General features: G+C 47.5%; 1 protein-coding gene across 2 annotated transcripts in view; it reads right to left on the bottom strand.

The window, feature by feature from the left end:
* Positions 1 to 19,458: 19,458 nt before the first annotated feature.
* The window catches only part of Tmem132c (transmembrane protein 132C), a 317,389-nt gene continuing 313,243 nt past the window's right edge, over positions 19,459 to 23,604 (bottom strand). For both annotated transcript variants that reach the window (XM_075978117.1, XM_075978107.1), the window contains exon 9: positions 19,459 to 22,233. In XM_075978117.1, the coding sequence (XP_075834232.1) occupies positions 21,052 to 22,233 (1,182 nt within the window). In that variant the 3' untranslated portion in view covers positions 19,459 to 21,051. The remainder of the gene's footprint in view (positions 22,234 to 23,604) is intronic.

Raw genomic sequence — 23,604 nt, forward strand, 5'->3', positions numbered from 1 at the left:
TATTCGAGCTGCTTCTTTTACCCACTGTGGCTTCCCCACTTCCCAGAGCCGAGCTTTCTACATAAAACACTCATTGAATGAACGATCATTGTGAGTTGTTGAGTGACTAAAGACTTGGAAGGACGTTGTAATGATTCATTTCCATTGTGAACTTTATAGGATCTAGAGTCACCTGGGGACAAAAACTCCCAACCTCTGGGGTGTCCATCCTCTGGGGTTCATTGGAGGGAAGACACCCCCCAACACGCACGCACACACACATACAATGAATGCCATCAGAACCATCCTATAGACTGAGGTCCCAGACTGAATAAAATGGAGAAATTGAGCTGAACACCAGCGCTCACATTCTCTCTGTCTCTCCTTCTCTCTCTCCATACCAATCCCAGTTCCCCCCTGCTCTACTCCTGCCTCCTCCCCAGCTTCCTCCCACCCCAACCCCCTATCCAGTCCTTAGAGAGGGCAAGGTCTCCCATGGGAAGTCAATTAAATCTGTCCCATCACCTCACTGAGGCAGGGCCAAGGCCCTCCCCCCAACTCCCTCTCCCCATGCCTAGGCCCAGAGAGGAATCTCTACAGATAGACATCTCTCTCTTAACTGTGGGCCACCATGAAGGACTGCAGCCTCAATACATCCCTCCTTCCTTAATGTGATTTTTTTTCTTCCAGTGTTCTGTCACAGCAACGGGAAAAATGGCAAATATAGGCATGGAGTCACAAGTTGACCTGCGTTAGGGTGACCCAGAACTCCATAGTTATATAACCATGCGGGCCAAAGGTCTGCATCTGCCACCTTCCAATGCTGTTGTGACAGTTGCCCTAAAAGGTGCTGTGACTTAGTCCAGTCCTGTACACAAGGGGTCCGGGGTTTGGCAGAGCTATTCTTTTCAGTCCTCCCCACCTGCCCTGGCCCTGTCCTTGCATAAGGACATAAGCACGTTCCCTTTTGCTCCCTTTTGCTCGGACAAGGGAAGACACAGAGATTTCCTTCCCTGGCACCCTGGCCCGCGTTGCCTCAAGTGAACTCTCCCAGACTCCACTTACCTCCTTCCATCTGAGGAAGTGTGAGGGGAGAACCAAAGGAAGGTGGGGGCCATGGCCTTGTGTGCTCCCTCCCTTTAATCCTCAGGTCCTGAGTGGCGGTGAGTTACAAGGCCTTTTAAACCAATTTCAGCATAAACAAAGTCTTTTGTTGAAAGTAAAACAACAGCAAAGCAAAACAAAACAAAAAAAAAAAAAAAAGCCACTCATTTCTGAAGCTTGCTGTCGGCAACGGTGGGCGCAGGCTGCTGCAATCGGTTTCCCCCTCAGCAGCGGTCTATTTCTGGGAGATTGCGAAAGTGGTTTTATCTGCATCGCTTTGGGGGGTCGGGGAGAAGGCTAGTCACAAATCACCTGGACAAATCTTTGACAGCAGGGTGTATTCACACCAGAGTTAGACTTGGGGCCTGCAGAATGTTCCAGACTCCTTCCAGAAGGCCCAGAAAACTTTTGGAAGTCAAAGTCTGTCTGCTGAGAGTGTTTTGCCTGGCAAAGGGCACGGTGTGTTGGGGAGAGTAATAATTTTCAGACCCCGGGAGAGCCGTAAAGCCCGGACACATTGTCCTGCTGGGGCTTGCACGCAGGATTTGTAACTGATGCGCCTAACACCTGCCTTCTATTGAAGTCTCACGGGCAAGGCAAAAAGGACACGTGCAAGATGGGTGGGCCGGCAGCTGATAATTCACTCTAGTGGTGTCAGCCCCAGCTGCAGAAGACCTTTCCAAGGAGGAGAGTGGGCCAGCCTCCTGGTTCAGGGTCTGCCTTAGTGTTGCTCAACCTGCCCCCACAGCATCTTCTGGGTTGGTGGGTGGCATGGTTCAGCTGAGAACACTGGCTTTTTGTAAGAATACCCCTAAAGGGCCCCTCTTTGTAGGATGGATGAAAAGGATTTCCTCCCCCCCCTTTCTTTTTGAGGCTTTCCTCAAACTCATTATATAGCAAGATTGACCTTGAACTCCTGAACCTCCTCAGTCTGCATCTTGGGTGCTGTGCTGACAGCCACTATACCACTAGACCAGGGAGAATTACCGACTGACTCCTGTGTTTTCTTGGAACGTGATACCTGCTTGCTACAAAACTCCAACAATTCAGAGATCCATAAAGGGGAATTCATCCACATTATGGCAGATCTAAGCTGTCTGGGGTCTTTCTGGTCTATTTCTATCAGTGGATTATGTAGTACTTGGCAATGCCCTACGAAAATGGGATTCTAATCTCCACAATGCTATTAGACTTACTTGCACTGACTTTTAAATTTTATGTGTGAGTGTGTTTACAGTGTCCTCAGAGCCTTGAAGAGGGTGTCAGACACACATGGGTGGTGGGACTGGAACTCGGGTCTTCTGCAAGAACTGCGAGTGTTCTTATCAACTGAGCCTTCTCTCCATCAGCCTGACTTTTAAAAAAAAAAATCCTGCTTATCACCAGAGTTTTCTCACAGGAAACAGAGGGACAAGAGCCAGGACGGTGTCCGCATTTGCTGACACCTGTGTACTGTGATCTGAGGCACTTCACTTCTTAGAAAGTTCTTTTTTCAGAAACTTTGGTACACAGAGGTGGCGAGAACTGTCTCCTGAACTCTCATAGCTGCCCAGAAAATATCAGGAGTCTTTGTCCCGAGCCACCCCAAGCCCCGCAACTCAAACTGCACCAAGGACCTCAGTAAAACAAATGTTAGTCATTTTCCACCTCACCCTCTCAAGTCTTTACCTATCATCTGTCTGTCTGTCTGTCTGTCTATCCACCTATTCATTATCTATCTGTCTACATAATCTACCTAGCTACCTGCCTATCAATCTATCATCTATCTATATAATCTATCTACCTACCATCTGCCAATCTACCATCTATTCATCCATCTATCTAGATTATCTGTCTATCGTCTATCATATATTTATATATGATATATCTATCATCTATCTATTCTTCTACCTACCTGTCTATCATCTATTCATCCATATATACATATATATATATAAAATCTATCTATCTACCTATCTGCCTATCTATCTATCTATCTATCTATCTATCTATCTATCTATCTATCATCTACCTATTTATCCATCTGCCTACCTATCTATGTATCTATCAATCGTCTCTCTGTGCTGGGAATGGAACCCAAGGCCTCACTAACACCAACCAAGCACTGCCTTTTTGGAGTTTTATGCCCAGCCCCAAAGAATCTTCTTAACCACACCCGCCTCTGCGGGTAAGTTTGGCTTGTCTCCAGAATACAGCATTTTCCATTTCGGCTCTCATAACCCTGTGTCTGCAGAAATGTACAAGGGCTTGAGAGGAGCTGTGTTAACAGTGGCCGCCTCTGAGTCGAGGGAGGCCCCACATCACCTCTATTGATCTGCTTTCTGTTTGGAGTGCTGTTATCCGCTTTGATGAGGGTGGCCAAACACCGTTCTCTAAGATTCCTCAGTTTTCCAGGCCAGAGCGCGCAGGCCTTCCACCCTGCCGATCAAACAACCAGACAGCATACTAGAACTGTCCATCTCAATGTCCTGTGGACTCACAGCTAAAAACCTTATCTGTTCCCAGCACCTGTGGCTGCCATGGAAGTCGGGGGAAGGGAAGGGAGGAAGGCAGAGGGATTTGCTACTTTCTTAAAGACAAGGTGTCAGGCCCACAAAGATATTAATGAATGTCAAAATACATGGCCAGCTCTGGCTAACTGCTGCTGAACTCTCTTTCCAAACCCACAGCATTCTCTGTTTGCATGGGACCAGGAAGGGTGAACACAAACATTTAACTCCCTCTGTCCCAGATGCAGCTAAAACCATTTTCAGGCTGATGTGTGAGTTTGCACGGGGGTATGCATCTGGTAAAAGTTATTCTTTCCTCCCTCTCCTTTGTACCAGTCCTGAATCCATTCTCTCTGGTTGCATGTGGAGAGAGTATTAATGTTTGGGGAACGAGTCCCTGAGGCTGACATTTGACCCAGAGAGTGATCCAGAGATGTGATTCTGAACACTTGGAGTGGGCAGAGGAGAAACTGGCTCTGCTATTAGAGGGACTGAAAAGTTATCGAGCTTTTTGATGGCCCCCTTCCTGCTGCCTGGAACAGAGAAAGACAGAGCTAACAGACATATAATTAAGACCTCAGATGAGCACCAGGACCTAGCTATACCAGACGCTTCAAGAACTGACATGCAGGCCAGAGAGATGGTTCAGCAGCTGAAAGTGCTTGAAGGCCAGCCTAATGGCCTGAGTTCAATCTCCAGGACCCAGAAGGTGGAATGAAAGAAATGACTCCTGCAGGTTGTCCTCTGATTTTTCCGTGCGCCCCTGGCACAAGCGCGCGCACACATACACACACGAGAGAGAGAGAGAGAGAGAGAGAGAGAGAGAGAGAGAGAGAGAGTAAAAAAGAATTTGTATATGTGTTTAAACGTGTGTGGTAGCATGGTGCATTTGCAGGAGTCTCTTCTTTCATCATATAGGTCCCAGGGATTGAACTCAGGTCATTAGGCTTGGTAGCAAGCGGCTTTACCCATTGAGCTGTTTCCCCAGCCGCAAGGAACATTAATGCCACCGAAAGACAATATGAACTGGTGCTCTGAGGGGAGTTCAGGCTTCGTCTTGGTTTATTCTCCTCCATTGTGACTATTCAAAACCCAGGAAATGATCCCGAGGCTTCAATCTTGCTCCTGGTACTCTGTGGGAAGAAAGAACATGTCTGTGCCTTCTATCTTCCTAAGAGCAGGAGGAAGAAGAAATTTGGCCTTCTGGTTGGGAGCCAAGTCACGAGCTGACCCCTGCATTTTCCATCAAAAAGGATGCCAGGGTATTTTGAACAAAAACACGCAGAGAATTGTGTCTGCTTGTGTGATCCACGACTCTCCAAGGCAGCAGTTTTGCAATAATCAAGACACATTACAATTCTTATGAAATATAGAAGTGGACATTACTGGGTGAGAAGTGACTGAGGGTAGGCCTCAAAGGCAGGAAAGGGTTTCCATGGCAACGCCACTGGGATAACGATATAGCCTAACTGCTGCCATCGTCTATTGGAGATCCACCCATCTAGGGCAGCCCACCTCCCTGTCTGAAGTCCCCACTGGCTGCCTTGCTCCTGCATAGGACATCTCCAAATGCCCCTTTAGATCAGCCTTCACAAGCATCACTCATGGCTTACCAGGGTTAGGCATGCTAGGTTGACATTTCCTGCTTTGCACCCCTCACCCCAGGAAAGATGGCTGCCGCCTTTCTGGAGCTCCTGTCTCTTGTGTACCATCAATATTAGCAAAATGAGCATGTGGCCCTCACAGGCCAGCAGAGCCACAAACCTTATTGTCAGTTGTATGAATATCTGTGGGGTTCAAAGTGAACACATGGAGGTGCCAACTCCCATGTGCACGTGGCCACTGCATAGGCTAATGAAACCACCCCAGTCTTGACTCTGAGTCGCCTAGCAACCCAGAAAGATGAGTGTTAATGAAGACTTTGTCTTCTTAGAGTTACAGCATCATAAGAAGCATCAGCTTCCTGTATCAGCTTGGCTACATGTGGTCAGTTGCTCTGCAAACATCCATGTCCCAGGATCCTCTCCTTTCCTAGGCTGGGCACACGGCTTCATGCTCTACTCCTCTTCTTCCTCAAAGGAAAGGCCCCTGCCAGCTTGGGAATAGGTCCTTTACCACTACCATCCAGAGAGAGGATTCTGAGCCCAGGCACCTGGAGGATGGTACGAAAGGAAAATCAAAGACTGGTAACACACCCTGTCGGCCTCTGTTGGGATTGTCACAAGAAAACACCACACAATGGACAACTTACATAGAAGAAAGGGCCTTTTTCACAGTCCTGGGCTGAAGAATCAAGATCATGGTATGAATCGGTTGGAAATAACCTGAGACATCTTTCCTTGAATTCAGGTGTCAGTTTTCTTGTTGTGTCCTCACCTGATCGACCTGTGCACCCCCATACCTGGTGGCATACTCTGTATTCACATTTTTTCTTCTTTTAAAAAATTGTGTGTGTGTGTGTGTGTGTGTGTGTGTGTGCGCGCGCGCGCCATGTGCATGGGAGTGCAGTATCCACTGTGGCCAGCAGAGGACAGAAGATCCTCTGGAGCTTCAGGAAGTTGTGAGCCTCCCAGCGTGGGTGCTGGGAACTGAACCCCAGTCCTCTTGCAAGAGCAGCCAGAGCTCTTCACTGCAGCAGCATCTCTCCAGCCTCTCCACATCAGAACACGGGCCATGCTAAGTGGAGGCTACGTTCACTAATATTCTCATTGTTGTGACTCCTGCCAAGCAACACCTTAAAGGAGAAAGGGCTTATTCTGGCTCACAGTTGAAGGGAACAAAGCCCATCATGGTACAGAAGAAATGGCAGTAGGAGTGGAAGGTGGCTGCTCAGTTGTGTCCCCAGTCAGGAAAAAGAGGCAGACAGCTATAAGATCTCAAAGGCCGTCATCCCAAGTGGCTCTCTTCCTCCAGTGAGGCTCCACCTTCTAAAGATTCCAGAACCTTCCAAACCAGCACCAGTGTGACTGCTTAAATGAGAAATGCCCCTGCCCATGGTCTCAGGCATTTAAACACACGGTTCCCAATCAGTGGTAATGTGTGGGGAGGTTTAAGAGGTTCAGCCTTGATAGAGGGAGAACATCACTGAGGGTGGGCATTGAGGGTCTACAAAGTAGAATAAGGTAAGAATACCAATTATTAGACACTGATTTATTGACTTAGTGATTTAATTAAAGCACTGCTTCCCCTGCCTATTTGTCGGGCATGACTTTGCTTGTCACCTGGAACAGAATGATCTGGAGAAACAGCCCTTAGCAACCTGCTGAAGGTCACACCTCCTGTGAAATCTTGCTTGTTTGCCAGCCCCACCTTGCGGTTTTAGAGAATAAAAGAAGGATGCAATCTGTCCTGGTTTTGGTCCACCCACTGGTGACACCTTCTTTCCACTCTCACTTTTGTCAAGACACTTGTTCCAGAAAGATCACACAATACCTCACCCCTTCCAGTTCAAGATGTATGCCCTCAGCTTCCTGTTCCTGCCACCGTGTTGACCTGCTGCCACGCTTCCCAACCATGATGGACTCTTATCCTTTTGGAATCGTAAGCCCAAAATAAACTTGCTCCTACAAATTGCTTTGGTTATGGCATTTTCTCATAGCAATGGATAAGTAGTTAATATGACCCCCCACACGAGACTGAGTGTTCAAACAATGACTTAGAGGGGAACATCTCACGTTTGGGGCTACAATGTCTACCCCTGAGACACGATTTTGCTGAAGTTCACTTGGCAACCAATGAGTCTTTTTTTAAAAAAATATTTATTTACTATGTATATAATATTCTGTCTGTGTGTATGCCTGCAGGCCAGAAGAGGGCACCAGACCCCATTACAGATGGTTATGAGCCACCATGTGGTTGCTGGGAATTGAACTCAGGACCTTTGGAAGAGCAGGTAATGCTCTTAACCTCTGAGCCATCTCTCCATCCCCCCCCCCCATGAGTCTTTTTAATTTCCTTACAGAGTGTGGGTGAGGGGTTACTTATGGGGATGTGGATGCCCTTCCCCCTGCAGGCCACACCCAGAAAGCCTTATCTAACAGGGATGACGATTTTTCTCTCTGCCTGCTTAGATGGAGCCCCACCCCCTCACACACCCAGTCTTCCCTCGGCTATATACACTAGCCCTTTCCTGGGAGAGCATTGCATACAGCATGTGGTTGGGAGTTGCTGGGTACTCAAGCGAGAGTCTCATATTCCTCTTCATTCTTCCACGAGGCGTCAGAAACAGCCAACAAGCCCAGCGGGGATGATTCTTCTGCAAGGGGGATACGACTGAACTCCTGAAGATGGTAGCTGCTTGATTCAGAGGATATTCTCTCGCAACATTAAAACCACAAGAGGGGTTTATAGGAACACCCTTGCTTTCCTGTCATCTCTCTCAAAAACCCTATCCCCAACTCACTCTCTGATAGGATTTTGAAGGGAAAAGCCGCCTCCTTCACAGGGAGGAACACAGGTAGATGATACAGGCACAGGAGTTCAGGGCTAGGCCTTGTGACACGGGGGTCCAGGCCTTCTGACACAGGGGTCCAGGCAAGTGCCCACCTTGTCCAGGTAGAGGAACCTTGTAAATAAACTTTGATTGTTCCTGCTTTAAGTGACCTCTTTTCTCAGCTTATCCATGTAAGGAATGCTCCCAGATCCTCCATGACACAGAACATGGTCTACCCGCCCATCACACAAATTCCACCCAGATGAGCGTTGGTCTTTCTAAAATGCACAAAGCCCTCTTCGTGGGCCCCTCTACCAAAGCCAGAGGAGCTTTGCCAACATTAATTAGCCAACTGTGGTTCGCTCTTAGAAAAATCAACATACCTGTTGCTCTGTGAATCATATTCAAAACTAAAGAAAAAGAAATACAACTGGTGACTTGGGTAGGAAAGCAAAACTCTCTCTCTCTCTCTCTCTCTCTCTCTCTCTCTCTCTCTCTCTCTCATTTAATGAAAAAGTCTTTGTAGGCTGATCAGAGGCATGAGTTCCCAGTTTGCTTCCAGGTGCCTTGAATGGAGCGATATTTTTCCTCCCCCTGGGGCGGAAAGGCAGGAGAGAACAAGAGAATGCAGAGTGTGATCCTCCGCTGGTACAAACCATTAGGAAGGAGTTGACTTCCTCAGAAGCACTGGGTGAGCTGAACACAGGTGCTCAGATCCACTCTGACTTTGCCAGTCTGCCCTGGTCTCTCAGGAACCTTCAGAGTCACGTCTCGATTCATTTTTCTTCACAGGAGGAGAACTTGCTGTCGGCACTATCCAGACAGCAGTCAATCTGTGCTGGGGTCTCACATCCAGCCTCAACAGAACAAGGAAGGACAAGGGAGGGGCTATTCACCATAGGAGTTAGCCATGTGACCAGCAATTCTCCTCTCCCCTCCCCTGAGCAGATTCAGAGTGCCATGAGAGACCTGACAAGTGTTTTATTTTCACCAAATTAGAAAATCTCAATGGCATTTGAAGCCACACATCATTACCAATTACCAGCGGAAGGAACTGGGTTATGAATGGCTTTGACCGTTGTCACTCTGTGGTGGTTTGAATAGGTATGACCCACAAACCCATGTGTTTGAATGCTTGGCCAGTAGGGAGGGGCACTATTAGGAGGTGTGGCCTTGTTGGAGGAAGCGTGTCAGTGTGCAGGCAGGCTTTGAGGTCTCATTTGCTCAAGCACACCCAGTGTGGGACACAGTTGCTTCTACTGCCTGTGGATCAAGATGTAGAACTCTCAGCTCCTTCTCCAGCACCGTGTCTGCCTATGCACCGTCATGATGACAATGGACTAAACCTTTGAAATTGTAACCCAGCCCCAGTTAAACATTTTCCCTTATAAGAGTTGCCATGGTCACAATGTCTCTTCACAGCTATAGAAACCCTAACTAAGACACACTCATAACCTGAGCCAAATTTTATTCTCAAGCGTATAGTTCAGCAGTCTGCAGTCTACTCCAAGAGCTATGAACTGTCACAATTTTAGAATAGTTTCATCACTCAAGAAGAAAGAGACATAGCTGTCACCTCTGTAGTCCCCATTCTCACTCACTTTAAGCAATGATTACTTCTTGTCCTAGCTATCTTTCTCTGTCAACTGAACACGGCCTAGAGTCATCTGAAAAGGGAATCTCCATTGAAGAATTTCCCCATGAGATTGATCCATGTGCATGCATGTCTGTGGGGGATTGTCTTTTTTTTAAATATTTATTTATTTATTTATTTATTATGTATACAATATTCTATCTGTGTGTATGTCTGCAGGCCAGAGGAGGGCACCAGACCTCTTTACAGATGGTTGTGAGCCACCATGTGGTTGCTGGGAATTGAACTCAGGACCTTTGGAAGAGCAGGCAATGCTCTTAACCTCTGAGCCATCTCTCCAGCCCCGGGGAATTGTCTTGATTGATGCAGGAGGGCCCAGCCCACTGTGGGCAGCACCATTCCCTGGGTAGGTTACTCCTGTGAAAGCATGAGCTGGCCTGTGAGTCAGCAAGCAGCACCCTCCATGGTTCCTGCTTGACTTGCTTGACTGGGAGAGAGTTCCTTGATCAGTAAGCAGGCCTGCGTTCAAGATCCTGACTTGAGTTTCTGCCCTGACTTCTCTTAATGATGGCCTGTGACCTGATTGTACAAACTAAAATAACCACTTTCCTTCCCTGAGTTGCTTTTGGTTAGAGCGTTTTATCACAGCAAACGGAAAGGAGCTAGAACACTCCTCTTTTTTATTCTCCTGGATGTTCCCTACGATCCATGGTTCTCCTGGGCTTGCTTTCATTCTTCATAATGTCTAAGACTTATTCACATTGCAGCACATGTCAGCATATAGTTCCTTTTTGTGGCTGAATAATATTTCATCCTGAGACTAGACCACACCTTGTTTATTCATCCATAGACATTCAGTCTGTATCCACTTTTTGGTTATTATGGTGAGCCCAGAAACATTGCATGTAAGTTAAAAAAACATTCAGCATTTACTTATCTTGTATGTGGAGGGGTTGTGCTATAACCTGTATATGGATGTTTGAGTATGACCTGCAGGAGTTGGTTCTCTCCTTCCCCCATGTGGGTCCCCGATAGTCAGGCTTTGTAGAGAGCTGCGTGGAGCTGCACCTGATGGCGATGTGTAGAGAGCTGCGTGGAGCCGCACCTGATGGTGATGTAGAGAGCTGTGTGGAGCCGCACCTGATGGCGATGTGTAGAGAGCTGCGTGGAGCCGCACCTGATGGTGATGTAGAGAGCTGCGTGGAGCCGCACCTGATGGTGATGTAGAGAGCTGTGTGGAGCCGCACCTGATGGTGATGTAGAGAGCTGCGTGGAGCCGCACCTGATGGTGATGTAGAGAGCTGCGTGGAGCCGCACCTGATGGCGATGTGTAGAGAGCTGCGTGGAGCCGCACCTGATGGTGATGTAGAGAGCTGCGTGGAGCCGCACCTGATGGTGATGTAGAGAGCTGCGTGGAGCCGCACCTGATGGTGATGTAGAGAGCTGTGTGGAGCCGCACCTGATGGTGATGTAGAGAGCTGTGTGGAGCCGCACCTGATGGTGCTGGCTTCCGCCCTCCGTGATCCCGAAAGCGAGTGCTCTCTGTGATAATCAGCTCCTGTTATGGCTAAGGCCTGATTCATGCTAGTATCACGCAATGATTGTCAGCTGCTTGCATATGCGTGGACCTATGGGCAGTGCCCACCTGGCAATCCGGGGTTGGCGGCCTGTGCCTTTTTAAGGGCTGGGAAAGGTTTGCCCGGGGAGAGAAATAGAAAGAGAAGGAGAAAGATTGCTGTGAACAAGGTCCTGAATAAACTGCTTGCAAGAAGAGCTCCGGTGTTGCGTCTTCCTTGCTGGTAGAGGCGGGCACGACAAGGCTTGGTGGCAAGATAAAGGTGGCAGCGTTACCATTATCTTGTCCACTCTAATGGGATTTCCCCTCTCTTGAATGTTGAGGTTAAAGTCTGTACCTCACCCAGCTTATGTAAGAGTTTTTGTGTGAACTCCTGCTCCCTATTCTTTAGGGTGACTATATGCAGCTGTGTAACTATATGAAGCTGAGGTGCGAGCCAGGCATATCTGTCAACAACGTTGATAGCCAAAAACCCTGAGCGAGGCAAATCTCTACCATCTGCAAAGCAGACATGGTGACCAGCTCTCTTCTATTTCTCCATAGCTTCTAAGATTCTGGTGACACAGCGACCCACCTCTAGCTAGGTTTGACCAGGAGGCAGGGGTTGCTTCCCCTAGAGCATGTCAGTTGTGGCTTCTGCTGCCACCATCTGTGATGGCTTCAGGAGTATGATCTCTCTGGCTCTCCACTACCCTGTTTCTCACTCAACTCCCACTGTCTCTGTCTTATCCCAACAATCCTCAATGCCCAGATGTAGTCTGTGGTCCAAGTACTTCCATATCTCCATATCTGGAACTGACCAGAAAGGTAGAGTCTCTAAACCTCAGCAGACTCAGTGATGCTTCCCCTGACTTTCATTATTGCTACAGGTGACAGCTGGGCACAGAAGGATATAGGAGAGGCATTGGAGATAGCTGTGCACAGAAGGATATAGAAGAGGCATTGGAGATAGCTGTGCACAGAAGGATATAGAAGAGGCATTGGAGATAGCTGTGCACAGAAGGATATAGGAGAGGCATTGGAGATAGCTGTGCACAGAAGGATATAGAAGAGGCATTGGAGATAGCTGTGCACAGAAGGATATAGAAGAGGCATTGGAGATAGCTGTGCACAGAAGGATATAGGAGAGGCATTGGAGATAGCTGTGCACAGAAGGATATAGAAGAGGCATTGGAGATAGCTGTGCACAGAAGGATATAGAAGAGGCATTGGAGATAGCTGTGCACAGAAGGATATAGAAGAGGCATTGGAGATAGCTGTGCACAGAAGGATATAGGAGAGGCATTGGAGATAGCTGTGCACAGAAGGATATAGAAGAGGCATTGGAGATAGCTGTGCACAGAAGGATATAGAAGAGGCATTGGAGATAGCTGTGCACAGAAGGATATAGGAGAGGCATTGGAGATAGCTGTGCACAGAAGGATATAGAAGAGGTGATGGAGACAGCTGTGTACAGAAGGATATAGAAGAGACATTGGAGACAGCTGTGCACAGAAGGATATAGAAGAGGTGATGGAGACAGCTGTGTACAGAAGGATATAGAAGAAACATTGGAGATAGCTGTGCACAGAAGGATATAGAAGAGGCATTGGAGACAGCTGTGCACAGAAGGATATAGAAGAGGTGATGGAGACAGCTGTGTACAGAAGGATATAGAAGAGGCATTGGAGACAGCTGTGCACAGAAGGATATAGAAGAGGCATTGGAGATAGCTGTGCACAGAAGGATATAGAAGAGGCATTGGAGACAGCTGTGTACAGAAGGATATAGAAGAGGCATTGGAGATAGCTGTGCACAGAAAGATATAGAAGAGGCATTGGAGATAGCTGTGCACAGAAGGATATAGAAGAGGCATTGGAGATAGCTGTGTACAGAAGGATATAGAAGAGGTGATGGAGACAGCTGTGCACAGAAGGATATAGAAGAGGCATTGGAGACAGCTGTGTACAGAAGGATATAGAAGAAACATTGGAGATAGCTGTGCACAGAAGGATATAGAAGAGGTGATGGAGACAGCTGTGCACAGAAGGATATAGAAGAGGCATTGGAGATAGCTGTGCACAGAAGGATATAGAAGAGGTGATGGAGACAGCTGTGCACAGAAGAATATAGAAGAAACATTGGAGACAGCTGTGTACAGAAGGATATAGAAGAAACATTGGAGATAGCTGTGCACAGAAGGATATAGAAGAGGTGATGGAGACAGCTGTGCACAGAAGGATATAGAAGAGGCATTGGAGATAGCTGTGCACAGAAGGATATAGGAGAGGCATTGGAGATAGCTGTGCACAGAAGGATATAGAAGAGGTGATGGAGACAGCTGTGCACAGAAGGATATAGAAGAGGTGATGGAGACAGCTGTGTACAGAAGGATATAGAAGAAACATTGGAGACAGCTGTGTACAGAAGGATATAGAAGAGGCATTGGAGATAGCTGTGCACAGAAGGATATAGAAGAGGCATTGGAGATAGCTGTGCACAGAAGGATATAGAAGAGGCATTGGAGATAGCTGTGTACAGAAGGATATAGAAGAGGTGATGGAGACAGCTGTGCACAGAAGGATATAGAAGAGGCATTGGAGATAGCTGTGCACAGAAGGATATAGAAGAGGCATTGGAGATAGCTTGCACAGAAGGATATAGAAGAGGCATTGGAGATAGCTGTGCACAGAAGGATATAGAAGAGGCATTGGAGATAGCTGTGCACAGAAGGATATAGAAGAGGCATTGGAGATAGCTGTGCACAGAAGGATATAGAAGAGGCATTGGAGACAGCTGTGCACAGAAGGATATAGAAGAGGTGATGGAGACAGCTGTGTACAGAAGGATATAGAAGAGGTGATGGAGACAGCTGTGTACAGAAGGATATAGAAGAAACATTGGAGACAGCTGTGCACAGAAGGATATAGAAGAGGCATTGGAGATAGCTGTGCACAGAAGGATATAGAAGAGGTGATGGAGACAGCTGTGTACAGAAGGATATAGAAGAGGTGATGGAGACAGCTGTGTACAGAAGGATATAGAAGAAGAGGCAATGGAAGGTCTGGGGTTTTGATCCTTGTCTGTGTGTCTCCAGGCAGGAACAGAGACAGGGATGTGTTAAGAATGGAGGACAGAGAGTTCACACAAAAACTCACATGCAGGCTGGGTGTGGTGGCCACCTTCAATCTCAACACTCAGGAAGGAAAAAGCCCTGTCCGGTGGACAAGGTCCTACTTAAAGCTCCCTCCTCATGTGGGCTCTGTGTGAGAAGCCTCTGTTCTAGGCTATGTCACTGTGTTCTGTCTTCCCCACCATGACTGACTGAACCCCAGAAGCCATGAACCAAAATGAATCTTTTCCCATTGCTTTTGTCATAAATTTTGCCACATTAATGAGAGACATAACTGACAAAGGTAAGAAGTCTGCAAAGGGCTTGCGCATGCATGTGGTAGCTGTGCATGGTGGCGACCATTTCTGCTGGAGTCTCAGGAATAAAGGAATTAGACTTGCAAAACACCCTTGCTGGAGTTCTGCTGTGTACTGTACCTGGCTGAATATTGTCCTTGCTGGATCAGGGCGAGCCCTAAACCCACTGAGTCTCCTGTCTCTTGTTATTCAGCCTGCTTACATGGCATCTTTGCCTATAGTATGAGCTCCATATTTGTTGACTGACTTTATCCCCTCTGTGTCTTTGCTTTGCTATGTCTGTGTACACCCCATGTGCCCCCACACTTTCACCATTGGCACAGTGGTCCCTTCTCTCTTTGGCTGAAGAAAACCTCAGTTAGCCACAGGCCTCTGCAGTGTCTTAAACCTCACAGTTTCTGAAGCCTCCTGGGACATTTGAAGCACAGCAGATCCTGGGACATTTGAAGGACAGAGAAGGGAAACCATGACCCTCAGCTTAACCTGGACTTAAAAAAAAAATCAATGAAATTTCACAATCCGGTAATTCCCTTTTACCTCGAGACTTTTTTTTTGACAGGGGAAGCAAAAGGCTTTTGGATAAAACATTTTGTTTGGTGGAAAATAAATTGGAAAAAAGATGCCATCATGTGTCTCAGTCTCTGAAATGTAATCTAAGGTTCTACCCCAAAGCAAAGTGGTGCTGGGAGAAACTGGCCTCTGTCTCTGTCTCCAAGTCTCTCTTGGCACAGGATTTTCCAGTCCACATATCTGTCTGTACGTAGACTTCAGCTGTCAGCTCCTTGAGTCTCCCAGGTTTGCTTTAGGTTTTGCTGTTTAAAAGTAATGACTCTGAGCCTCTTGCAGCAAACACTTTGGCAAGCTCAAGGCAGCCTCCTCAAATTCAACACAAGAGGGCTGCAGCCAAGTGATCAGGCACTGTGCAACCCGGAATAAATGTGCCTGATTTTCGAGCTATCGTGTTGGTGGCATCTGGCCTCTGGCCTCTTCCAGCATGGTCTTTCATGGCTGTGCAAGGAGGGGGACATGGATCATGCATGTGACCCAGCCGTGTCGTGTACACAGGAAACTCATCTCTGCAGCCCCACTGGGTTTAGTTTTTGTTCTGCTGTGTCCTGGTCTGTGTCATTTTCACACCTGTCCGTATCGGTCTTCACTCCCAGACTCCCTTCTGCATTGCGTCTCCAGAGGCTCCTATCTCAGATGCACCGACAGGCTCAGGGCAAGCCTCATTCTTCTAAGCGGCTTTCATTGCCCTCTTTGATCAGTTCTCAGTCTCATCAAAACTTTTCTGAGTACCATCTGCTTCTCTCTCCTTAATAGTTCTTGTTTTGCTTAGTTTTTCGAGACACGGTTTTTCTGTGCAGCTTTTGGAGCCTGTCCTAGAACTTGCTCTGTAGACCAGGATGGCCTCGAACTCACAGAGATCCGCCTGCCTCTGCCTCCTGGAGTGCTGGGGTTAAAAGCGTGTATCACCACCACCCGGCTCCTCAATATTTTTTTAGCATTAATTTTCACATATCCTTTGAAAATTTCATACGTTTATACAAACTCTGTCTTGATCACATTCACCCTCCACTCCCCACTTCACCTTTCCCCACAATCACCCATGATAGTTTTCTGATTTCATGCCTTCGTTTTTGCTTATTTAACCCATGGAGTCCAATTAGTGATGCTCATATATTCTTGGGTGTGGGGTCATCCACGGGGACATGGAAATCTACCAGTGGCCACACTCCTGAAGAAAAGTGATCCCAATCAACTACTAACAGTTCCTCAGCTATAGCTGAGGCCCCAGGCTCTCCTTTCCCTTCCATGTTGGAGTTTTTAACTGGCTTGAGCTCATGAAGGTGACCATAACATGTTACATGTGCAACAGCTACATCATGTCTAGAGCACAGCATCTTCTTCCACATCCTCTGTTCTTACATTCTTTCTGCCTGCTCTTCTTCAATGTTGCCTGAGCCTAAAATGTCTATGGCTGAGCACTTGGTCTCCTATTCTTAGTACTGTGTCTTCGCATTAACTGCTCCCCACTGCAGTAAGCAGCTCTTCTTTGCAAGGTCGGGAGCAGCACAAATTGAAGGGAATAAACATAGCTATTTAGAAGGCAGTTTGACAGCGTGAACATATAGAAAATCATTATCAGTAGGTCCCCTCCTTCGACTTCCCTAGTCATGGATTTTGACCATGTTTCCAGTGCCAGGCATGAATCACCTCCTGCGGAGCAGGCCTCGATCCAGTCAAGAGAGCAAGTGGTTGCCCCATCAACAGTCTTGCCCCTGTTTCACCAGCGGGCTCATCCTGCCTGGCAGGTCAGCATTCATTGGAGCATTCACAGATAAGACCTTTGGTGACTTCTCCCTCGGCAGCCCACATAGCACCTTCTGAAACTATGAAAACATGCTATGTTGGTGAGCATTTGTAACTCCTGTATTGGGGAGGGGGGCTGCAGCAGGAGGATTGCTACGAGTTTGAGGTCAGCCTGGGGGACATATTGTGTTCCAGTCTAGCCTGGACCACAGTATATGACTGTCTCAAAAGAATTTTTTTATTGATTTTTATTGAGCTCTACATTTTTCTCTGCCCCCCTCCCTGCTTCTCCTCTCCCCTTCAACCTTCTCCCATGGTCCCCATGCTCCAAATTTACTCAGGAGATTTTTGTCTTTTTCTACTTCCCATGTAGATTAGATCCATGTATGTCTCTAAAAGAGTTTTTTTTTTAAAACAACAACAACAACAACAACGTTTTTAGGCTCCTTTACATTTTAAAATTAAGTCGAAACTCTTGTTTATAACAATAATCTCTGAGAATTCAAACACACACACACACACACAATTGTGTACACTGCTGAAGATGAGGACACCCTCATTAGGTGAATTATTCATTTCTCTTTCTGCACGGAGAGGGGAGTTTTTTCAATCTCTTTCATTTCTTTGGGCTTTTCTTCAAGTCCCAGATGCTGTGTAGTGGATCTGAATTTCTTTTCCATAACTCAAATTCCATTTTTAACACAAGATAATATATGTAAAGCTTTCATTCACATGATAATTAAGTATCCTCTTTGGATACTGAATCCTGGCTCGGTTACATTCTAGCTGTAATCTAAAAGATGTTTTGAGCTGGATTCCTTGTCAGAATGAGGGCTCACACTTCTGTGCTGGGTCGATAACTGGACAAAGTTTGACACAGGTCTTGATATAGAATAAAAGCCCATTGAACAGTTTCTTATTACTTTGTCTGTAGTGAATATTGGTGTTAATAGAGTTCTGAAGGTCTTAGTGTTAACTTGAGAAGTATTCTGTTCCTTTATTTTGATCCTCAGTGTGTGTGTGTGTGCTGAAGTCTGAAGACAACACTAAGTGTTGTTCCTCAGGAACTGCTCACATTTTCCTTTGAGACAGAATCTCTCACTGGCCTCTAAGTTGCCAAGTAGGCTAGGCTGGCTGGCCATCAAACTTAGGGTTCCACCTGCCTCCCTTGTGCCTACAAGCACGGGTCAGCATTCCTGACTTTATAAGATGGTGAGTTCTGGGATGGGGGAGTCAAACTTGGGTCCTCATGCTTGCCTGCCAAGTGATTTACCAACTAAGTTGACACCCTGGGCCAGCCCATCACATTTCCAAAAACCATGAGAAGAGTGGGTGAGTCTGTCCAGGAACAGGAGGTGACACCGGAACAGCTGTGCGGCCCTCATCTGCCTGCAGTTTTCCACCTCTGCCTTTGACTGACAGCCTCATAGTCTCCTTCATCACCCCACCCTTTACAAGCTAAGGTACAGTGAGTCAGTTGGTGTTAAGTGGATTGGTGATCCACATTAGACCCAGATGAAAAACATCTGCATTAAAAAAAAAAAGATTCTCTTGAAAGGTGAGCTGACAAGTGGGTCCTTGGGTTAGGTATCCCGTGTTTGCACAGTCTGCATCACAGACCGTGATGGTCTGTCTGAGTTCACACCAAGAAGAAAGCTGGGCAGAGCTGGTGCTGGGCAGAGTAGCAGTGAACCCTTGAGGAAAGAGATGACTGAAGGTCTGGACAACTTAACTCTCACCCTGTAAGTGATTTGTGAATATGTATGCTTGCTTGCATGTATGTGGGTGAGCATGCATGTGGAGGCTGTAGGATGACGTCACGAATCATCCTCCATTAATCTTTCACCTTATTCATTGAGGCAAAGTCTGTCAAGCAAAACCAGAGCTCACTGATACGGTGTGTCTCTAGAGCCAGCTTGCTCTGGTGGATCTGGTCTCTGCCTTCTGCAGCTAGAATTACAGATGGGCCACCATGAACACTCAGCATTTCCATGGGCTCTGGGGATCCGAACTCTGATCCTCAGGCTTGCACAACAAGTGTTTTAACCACTGAGCCATCTCTCTTGAAAGTCTTTAATGACAGCTGCCACTTAGGGGGTCCCTGGGATTTGGGTAGTCATGGTTGCCATTGATGACCTCATCAGGTTCTAGAGTCACATAGGGGATAAATCTCTGGGCGTGTCTGGGTGAGAGTTTCTAGACTGGATTAGCTGAGGAGGGAAGACCCACCTTGAACGAGTGCAGCCCCATCCCATGGAATGGGAACCCAAACTGAATATTAAGGAGAAAATGAGCTGAGACCAGCATTTGTCTCTCTCTGCTTCCTGACTGGGTTGTGACCAGCTGCCTCCAGCTGCCCTGCTGTGACCTGAGGACAGGTAGGTGGCAGTGGGTATAGGATAGAGATTGTATTCCATCGAAATAACTCTGGATCTGACCGCGAATGAAGCGAGGGAGGGGCAGGTGTGTCGCTTCTTCTTTAACAGGGGAATGCTTCAGCTCTATCTGGTTAGGATTGGAGGGCAGGAAGTAGATGAAACAAGAAAATCCCATGAGACACTCATTTGTGAAGCCATGGCAAGCGTTTTAATGACAACTGCCACCACGGGTTAAATAAATAGCTTTGAAAATCTACTGTAAATGCTACAAATATACGTGTCCAACGTCCAACCAAGGTCACCAGGCTTCCAGGACCTTTTCTCAGCTACAGATTTTAGTAATAGAAAAAAACGAAAACAATGGCCATCCCCTGGTATGTCTATGAGTGCTGCTCAGCTGAGGGTCCCAGTACCGGGTGTCCTCTCCCTCTGATGATGGATGGGGAGCGCCAGGCCCTGGACATCCTAGGAGTTCATCTGCTCACTTTTCATGCAATCACTCTGCTCCGAGTGGATACAATTCTGTGCTGTGCTGTTACACCGCTGTGCAAAGCCACAGTTTGATTGACAATCTAACATAGATTTTTTTTTTTATCATTTTGAGCTTATGTTGGTTCACCCTGCCCAATAAAATCCGATAACTCAACTCTACCCCCAAACATCTTTTCTGTTAGTTCAGTACAGTGTTGGCTGTCTCTTGTGGTAGCCATGGCCCATCTGCCTGGCTCTGAACACCCTGCCCTTATGATTGGACTAACATCTCTCTACAGTGTTCACACTGAGGGAGACACCGAGTCTCTGACTTCACAGGGAGTGGCCGGGTGTCACAGTCTGTGCTCTCTTCTCCTGGCCACATTCTATTCAGATAGCTGTGAACACTCTTCCACCCGCTGGCCTGACCCAACTGGTGCCGGCTGTGGAACTCGCTCTCCCCATGGGAGGAGCTCAGCACTTCCTATATTGTTTAAAGAAAAAAAAGCCAGAAAAGGTCAACAAAGCAGGGAGATATAAAAACAGGTTAATGTTACAACATCAAGCTCGGACTCATTGATGATCTTCCTAAAAAGAGGGAAAAAAAAACCCTATCTAGTGAATAGAAATATAATTTATATTTCATTTAGGAAAATATACCACTCGGTCCTTGGAAATAAACATGAAATTCAATCAAATGGAAGCCTAGGCCACAAGAAGGAGACATGGAAGCAAAAAGGGATATAGAATTGAATGTAAAATTCTTGTTCTTCCTAAGAGACAACCAGTACAAGATGTACTTCGTCCTGGGTACCAGGTTGATGGACATGGGCTGTCCTCAGAAACATGAAGATTGAATTAAAATGGAGGCTGCCTCTTAGCAAGCCCTATGTTTACATTTTGTTCCTTTATTAGAAATATAAACCAACAGTCGCTTGTGTCTTTTTATTTGTATTTTTTGTATTTTTTTTAACAAATATTTTTGGTAGCTTTTCTGCAGTGTATCTTGAGTCAGAAAATAACCCTCTCACCTCTGAGTAGTTCTGTCATGGATCAACTCTGCCTCCCTGTGGAGCCAGAGACTCAAACTTCTGGAAACCTATCCATCCTCAACTGCTAAAAAAACAAAACAAAACAAAAACCCTTTAATATAAAAACCTCCCTTCCCAGCTTCTAAACGGCTAGCTGGCATTTTGTGGGCCCCAATCTTCCTCTCTCAGTCCACTGGAAGCTTGCTCCATCCAGCTACTCGGCCGAGGGAAGGAAGAAAGGAGGACACTGTCCGAGTTGGAGAGGTGGCCAGAATGCTACACATTGTCTTGGAATTTCTCCAGATAGGTTCTGAGTTCCTTAGATGTGCCCACATCTAGGTCTTGGCAGACCCACTTGATGTCATCGTCCCCACTGAGGATAGAGTTCACTGTGGGGCAGTTGTCCTCGGGTGGCATGGTGAAGGTGGCAAACTTCACCTTCTTCATCTTGGAGGTGGGTGAGTTTGCAGGTTCCTGCCTGAGCTCCCTGCCCTGCCGCCCCCCGGAGCTGGGTGGCCTGTGGACCTGGCTCTGCATGTGCTTCTGGGAGCCACCATTGAGAAGCAGGTGGTTGCTCTCTTCACAGCCTCCCAGCCCTCGGTCTATGATGGTCGTGTGTTCATCTTGGGGAGGTGACACATCCCCAATGTTCTCCAGGAGTTCTGCCTCATTGCCCAGCCATACCCAGTCGTGAGAGTGAGTCATGGATGCCTGGCCTTCCAGAGGCACCTGTTTGTGCCTATACTTGAAGGCAAAGGTGGCGCAGTTAATGAGAAAGACAAGGATGGCCAGGCAGAAGACCCCCAGGAGGGCGTACATTCCAATCTCCAGGTCACTCAGGCCATGGGCGGTCTGCATCAGACCATTCTCCTCCAGTGTACTTCCGGCTTTGGGGAGGTCCACATGGGCTGGGAAGTTGGTGAAGTCTATCGGGATGCTGTGTAGCCTGGCCCCATCCAGCCTGCCACTCTTCCCCACTTTGTTATCCAGCAGGGACTTGGCAGTGGTGGTGGCACTCAGCAGGGCCCCTTCCTCACGATCCCCAGGAGAGTTGCCATGGTAGCGCTCATCCTGGCCTGGGCGGTCCAGGTCCTGAATCTTCTGCCGGCGATCACTGGCATGGTTCTTTATTTCCTCCTCATCCTTATCGCCAGTCTTGATGGCGTCAGCATCATCCCATCCAAACTTGACCCCCACGTGGCCGATGCCCACAGCTAGCACACTCTTGCGTTTGGATTTCTGACAGGCCTCAGCAATGGACATGTCCACTCGGAGCAATGGGCCCTGGCCTTCTCCTTCAGCCACCACAGTGGGCCACCAAGGTGAGAGGGGCTGTGGGATGGACACGACAGTCTCGTCCAAGGAGGTGGCCGTCAAGGAGAAGTCCTTGGTGTCATAGATGTCCAGGGGTGTCACTGAGCCATCACTGAATTGGAGCCACGTGCTGACTATAGCTTCCTGCAGGGACAGAGACCATGAGAACTACTTTGGGGGGGGTGCCTTATCTCCAGGGACTCATCCTAGAACACCACCAAAGAAATAGGAAGGGTGACATGGAGTCCTGATCTGGTGTCAGTGAGGTGGGGGAAGTGAATATGCTTTCCATCCAAGAGATACCCTAACACGGCTCCAGCATCAGCCAGATGCAGAAAACATACACAGTCCTGGACCGGCTTTTTGTTATCTGCCAACCATTTGTTCCTGGGCTTCATTAGCCTCATAGGACAATGGAGACTTGTAGAGGTGGGAAACTGAAGCAGGAAATTCTGCCAGAGCCAAAGACCTGAAACTGAAAACTACGGGCTGGGAATGTGGACCAGTTGGTAACATGTTTGCCTAGAGTTCATGAAGTCCTGGGTTTGACTCCCCATACTGCCTAGCCTAGATGTGGTAAAGCATGCCTTTTATTCCAGGGCTTGGGATGGAGTTGGAAGCAAGGAGCTCGAGGTCATTCCAGGGTACCAGGCTCTCTACTTTTCCATCATGAGCCGGCCATTATTGGACTACCTGGACCACAGCCAGTAAGTCACTCTACTAAATCCCCTTCTAATGTAGATCTTCATTCTTTCAGTTCTGTTCCTCTAGAGGACCCTGACTAATTTTTCTCCCCTCTCCACCCTATTCTTCCACAGGGTCTTAAAGGTGCCTTTTGCTTTGTGGGGGGAAACAGAAAAACAAAATTATCTTCCCTTTGGAAGTGTGCCATGGCACACTCTTTGCAGGACTGTCAGGTGGCCAATAGTGACATGCCTATGACACCTGGTGGGCTTATCTCAGCTGCCTTAGAACAGACCAACAGACCAGCAAAGTTCAGGCCAAAAAAGACCTGCAATCGTTCAGCCAAGGACCAAACATACATAAAAACTCTTCCACTGTGGAGACCAGGGAAGGGAGTTTGAGTGCTCTGGCTCCGTCCTCATATGCTTGCTATGTTCTCAGTAAGCACAGACATTGCCTAATGCACAGTCCAGGAATAATACACTGAGATGGTGGATACAGACCCACCTAGATGGAATGCTGCTGGGCATTTCCTGTGGGAGCCCTCACCTTCAGCACCGTGGACAGAGCCTTAACTTGCTGGTCACCAGGACAAACCTGGAACTCTTTACAATTCTAACAGGGGAAGGAACCACAAACAAAGCACCTATGCATATTAGGGGTTAGCTCAGAGGCTGTGTCTCTTGCAAAGCAGATGCCACTACAACAAGTTTAAGCAGCGTGTCCCTTGTCTGTCAGGTTAGCAAGAAGTTAGCAGAGCTGTGCTGTGCTGGAGACCCAGGGATCAGCCAGTGCCCAAGCATCGTGGTTAGGAGTAACCCAGAACAGCTA

The sequence above is a fragment of the Microtus pennsylvanicus genome, chromosome 1, assembly GCF_037038515.1.
Source record: "Microtus pennsylvanicus isolate mMicPen1 chromosome 1, mMicPen1.hap1, whole genome shotgun sequence".
Taxonomy (NCBI): Eukaryota; Metazoa; Chordata; class Mammalia; order Rodentia; family Cricetidae; genus Microtus; species Microtus pennsylvanicus.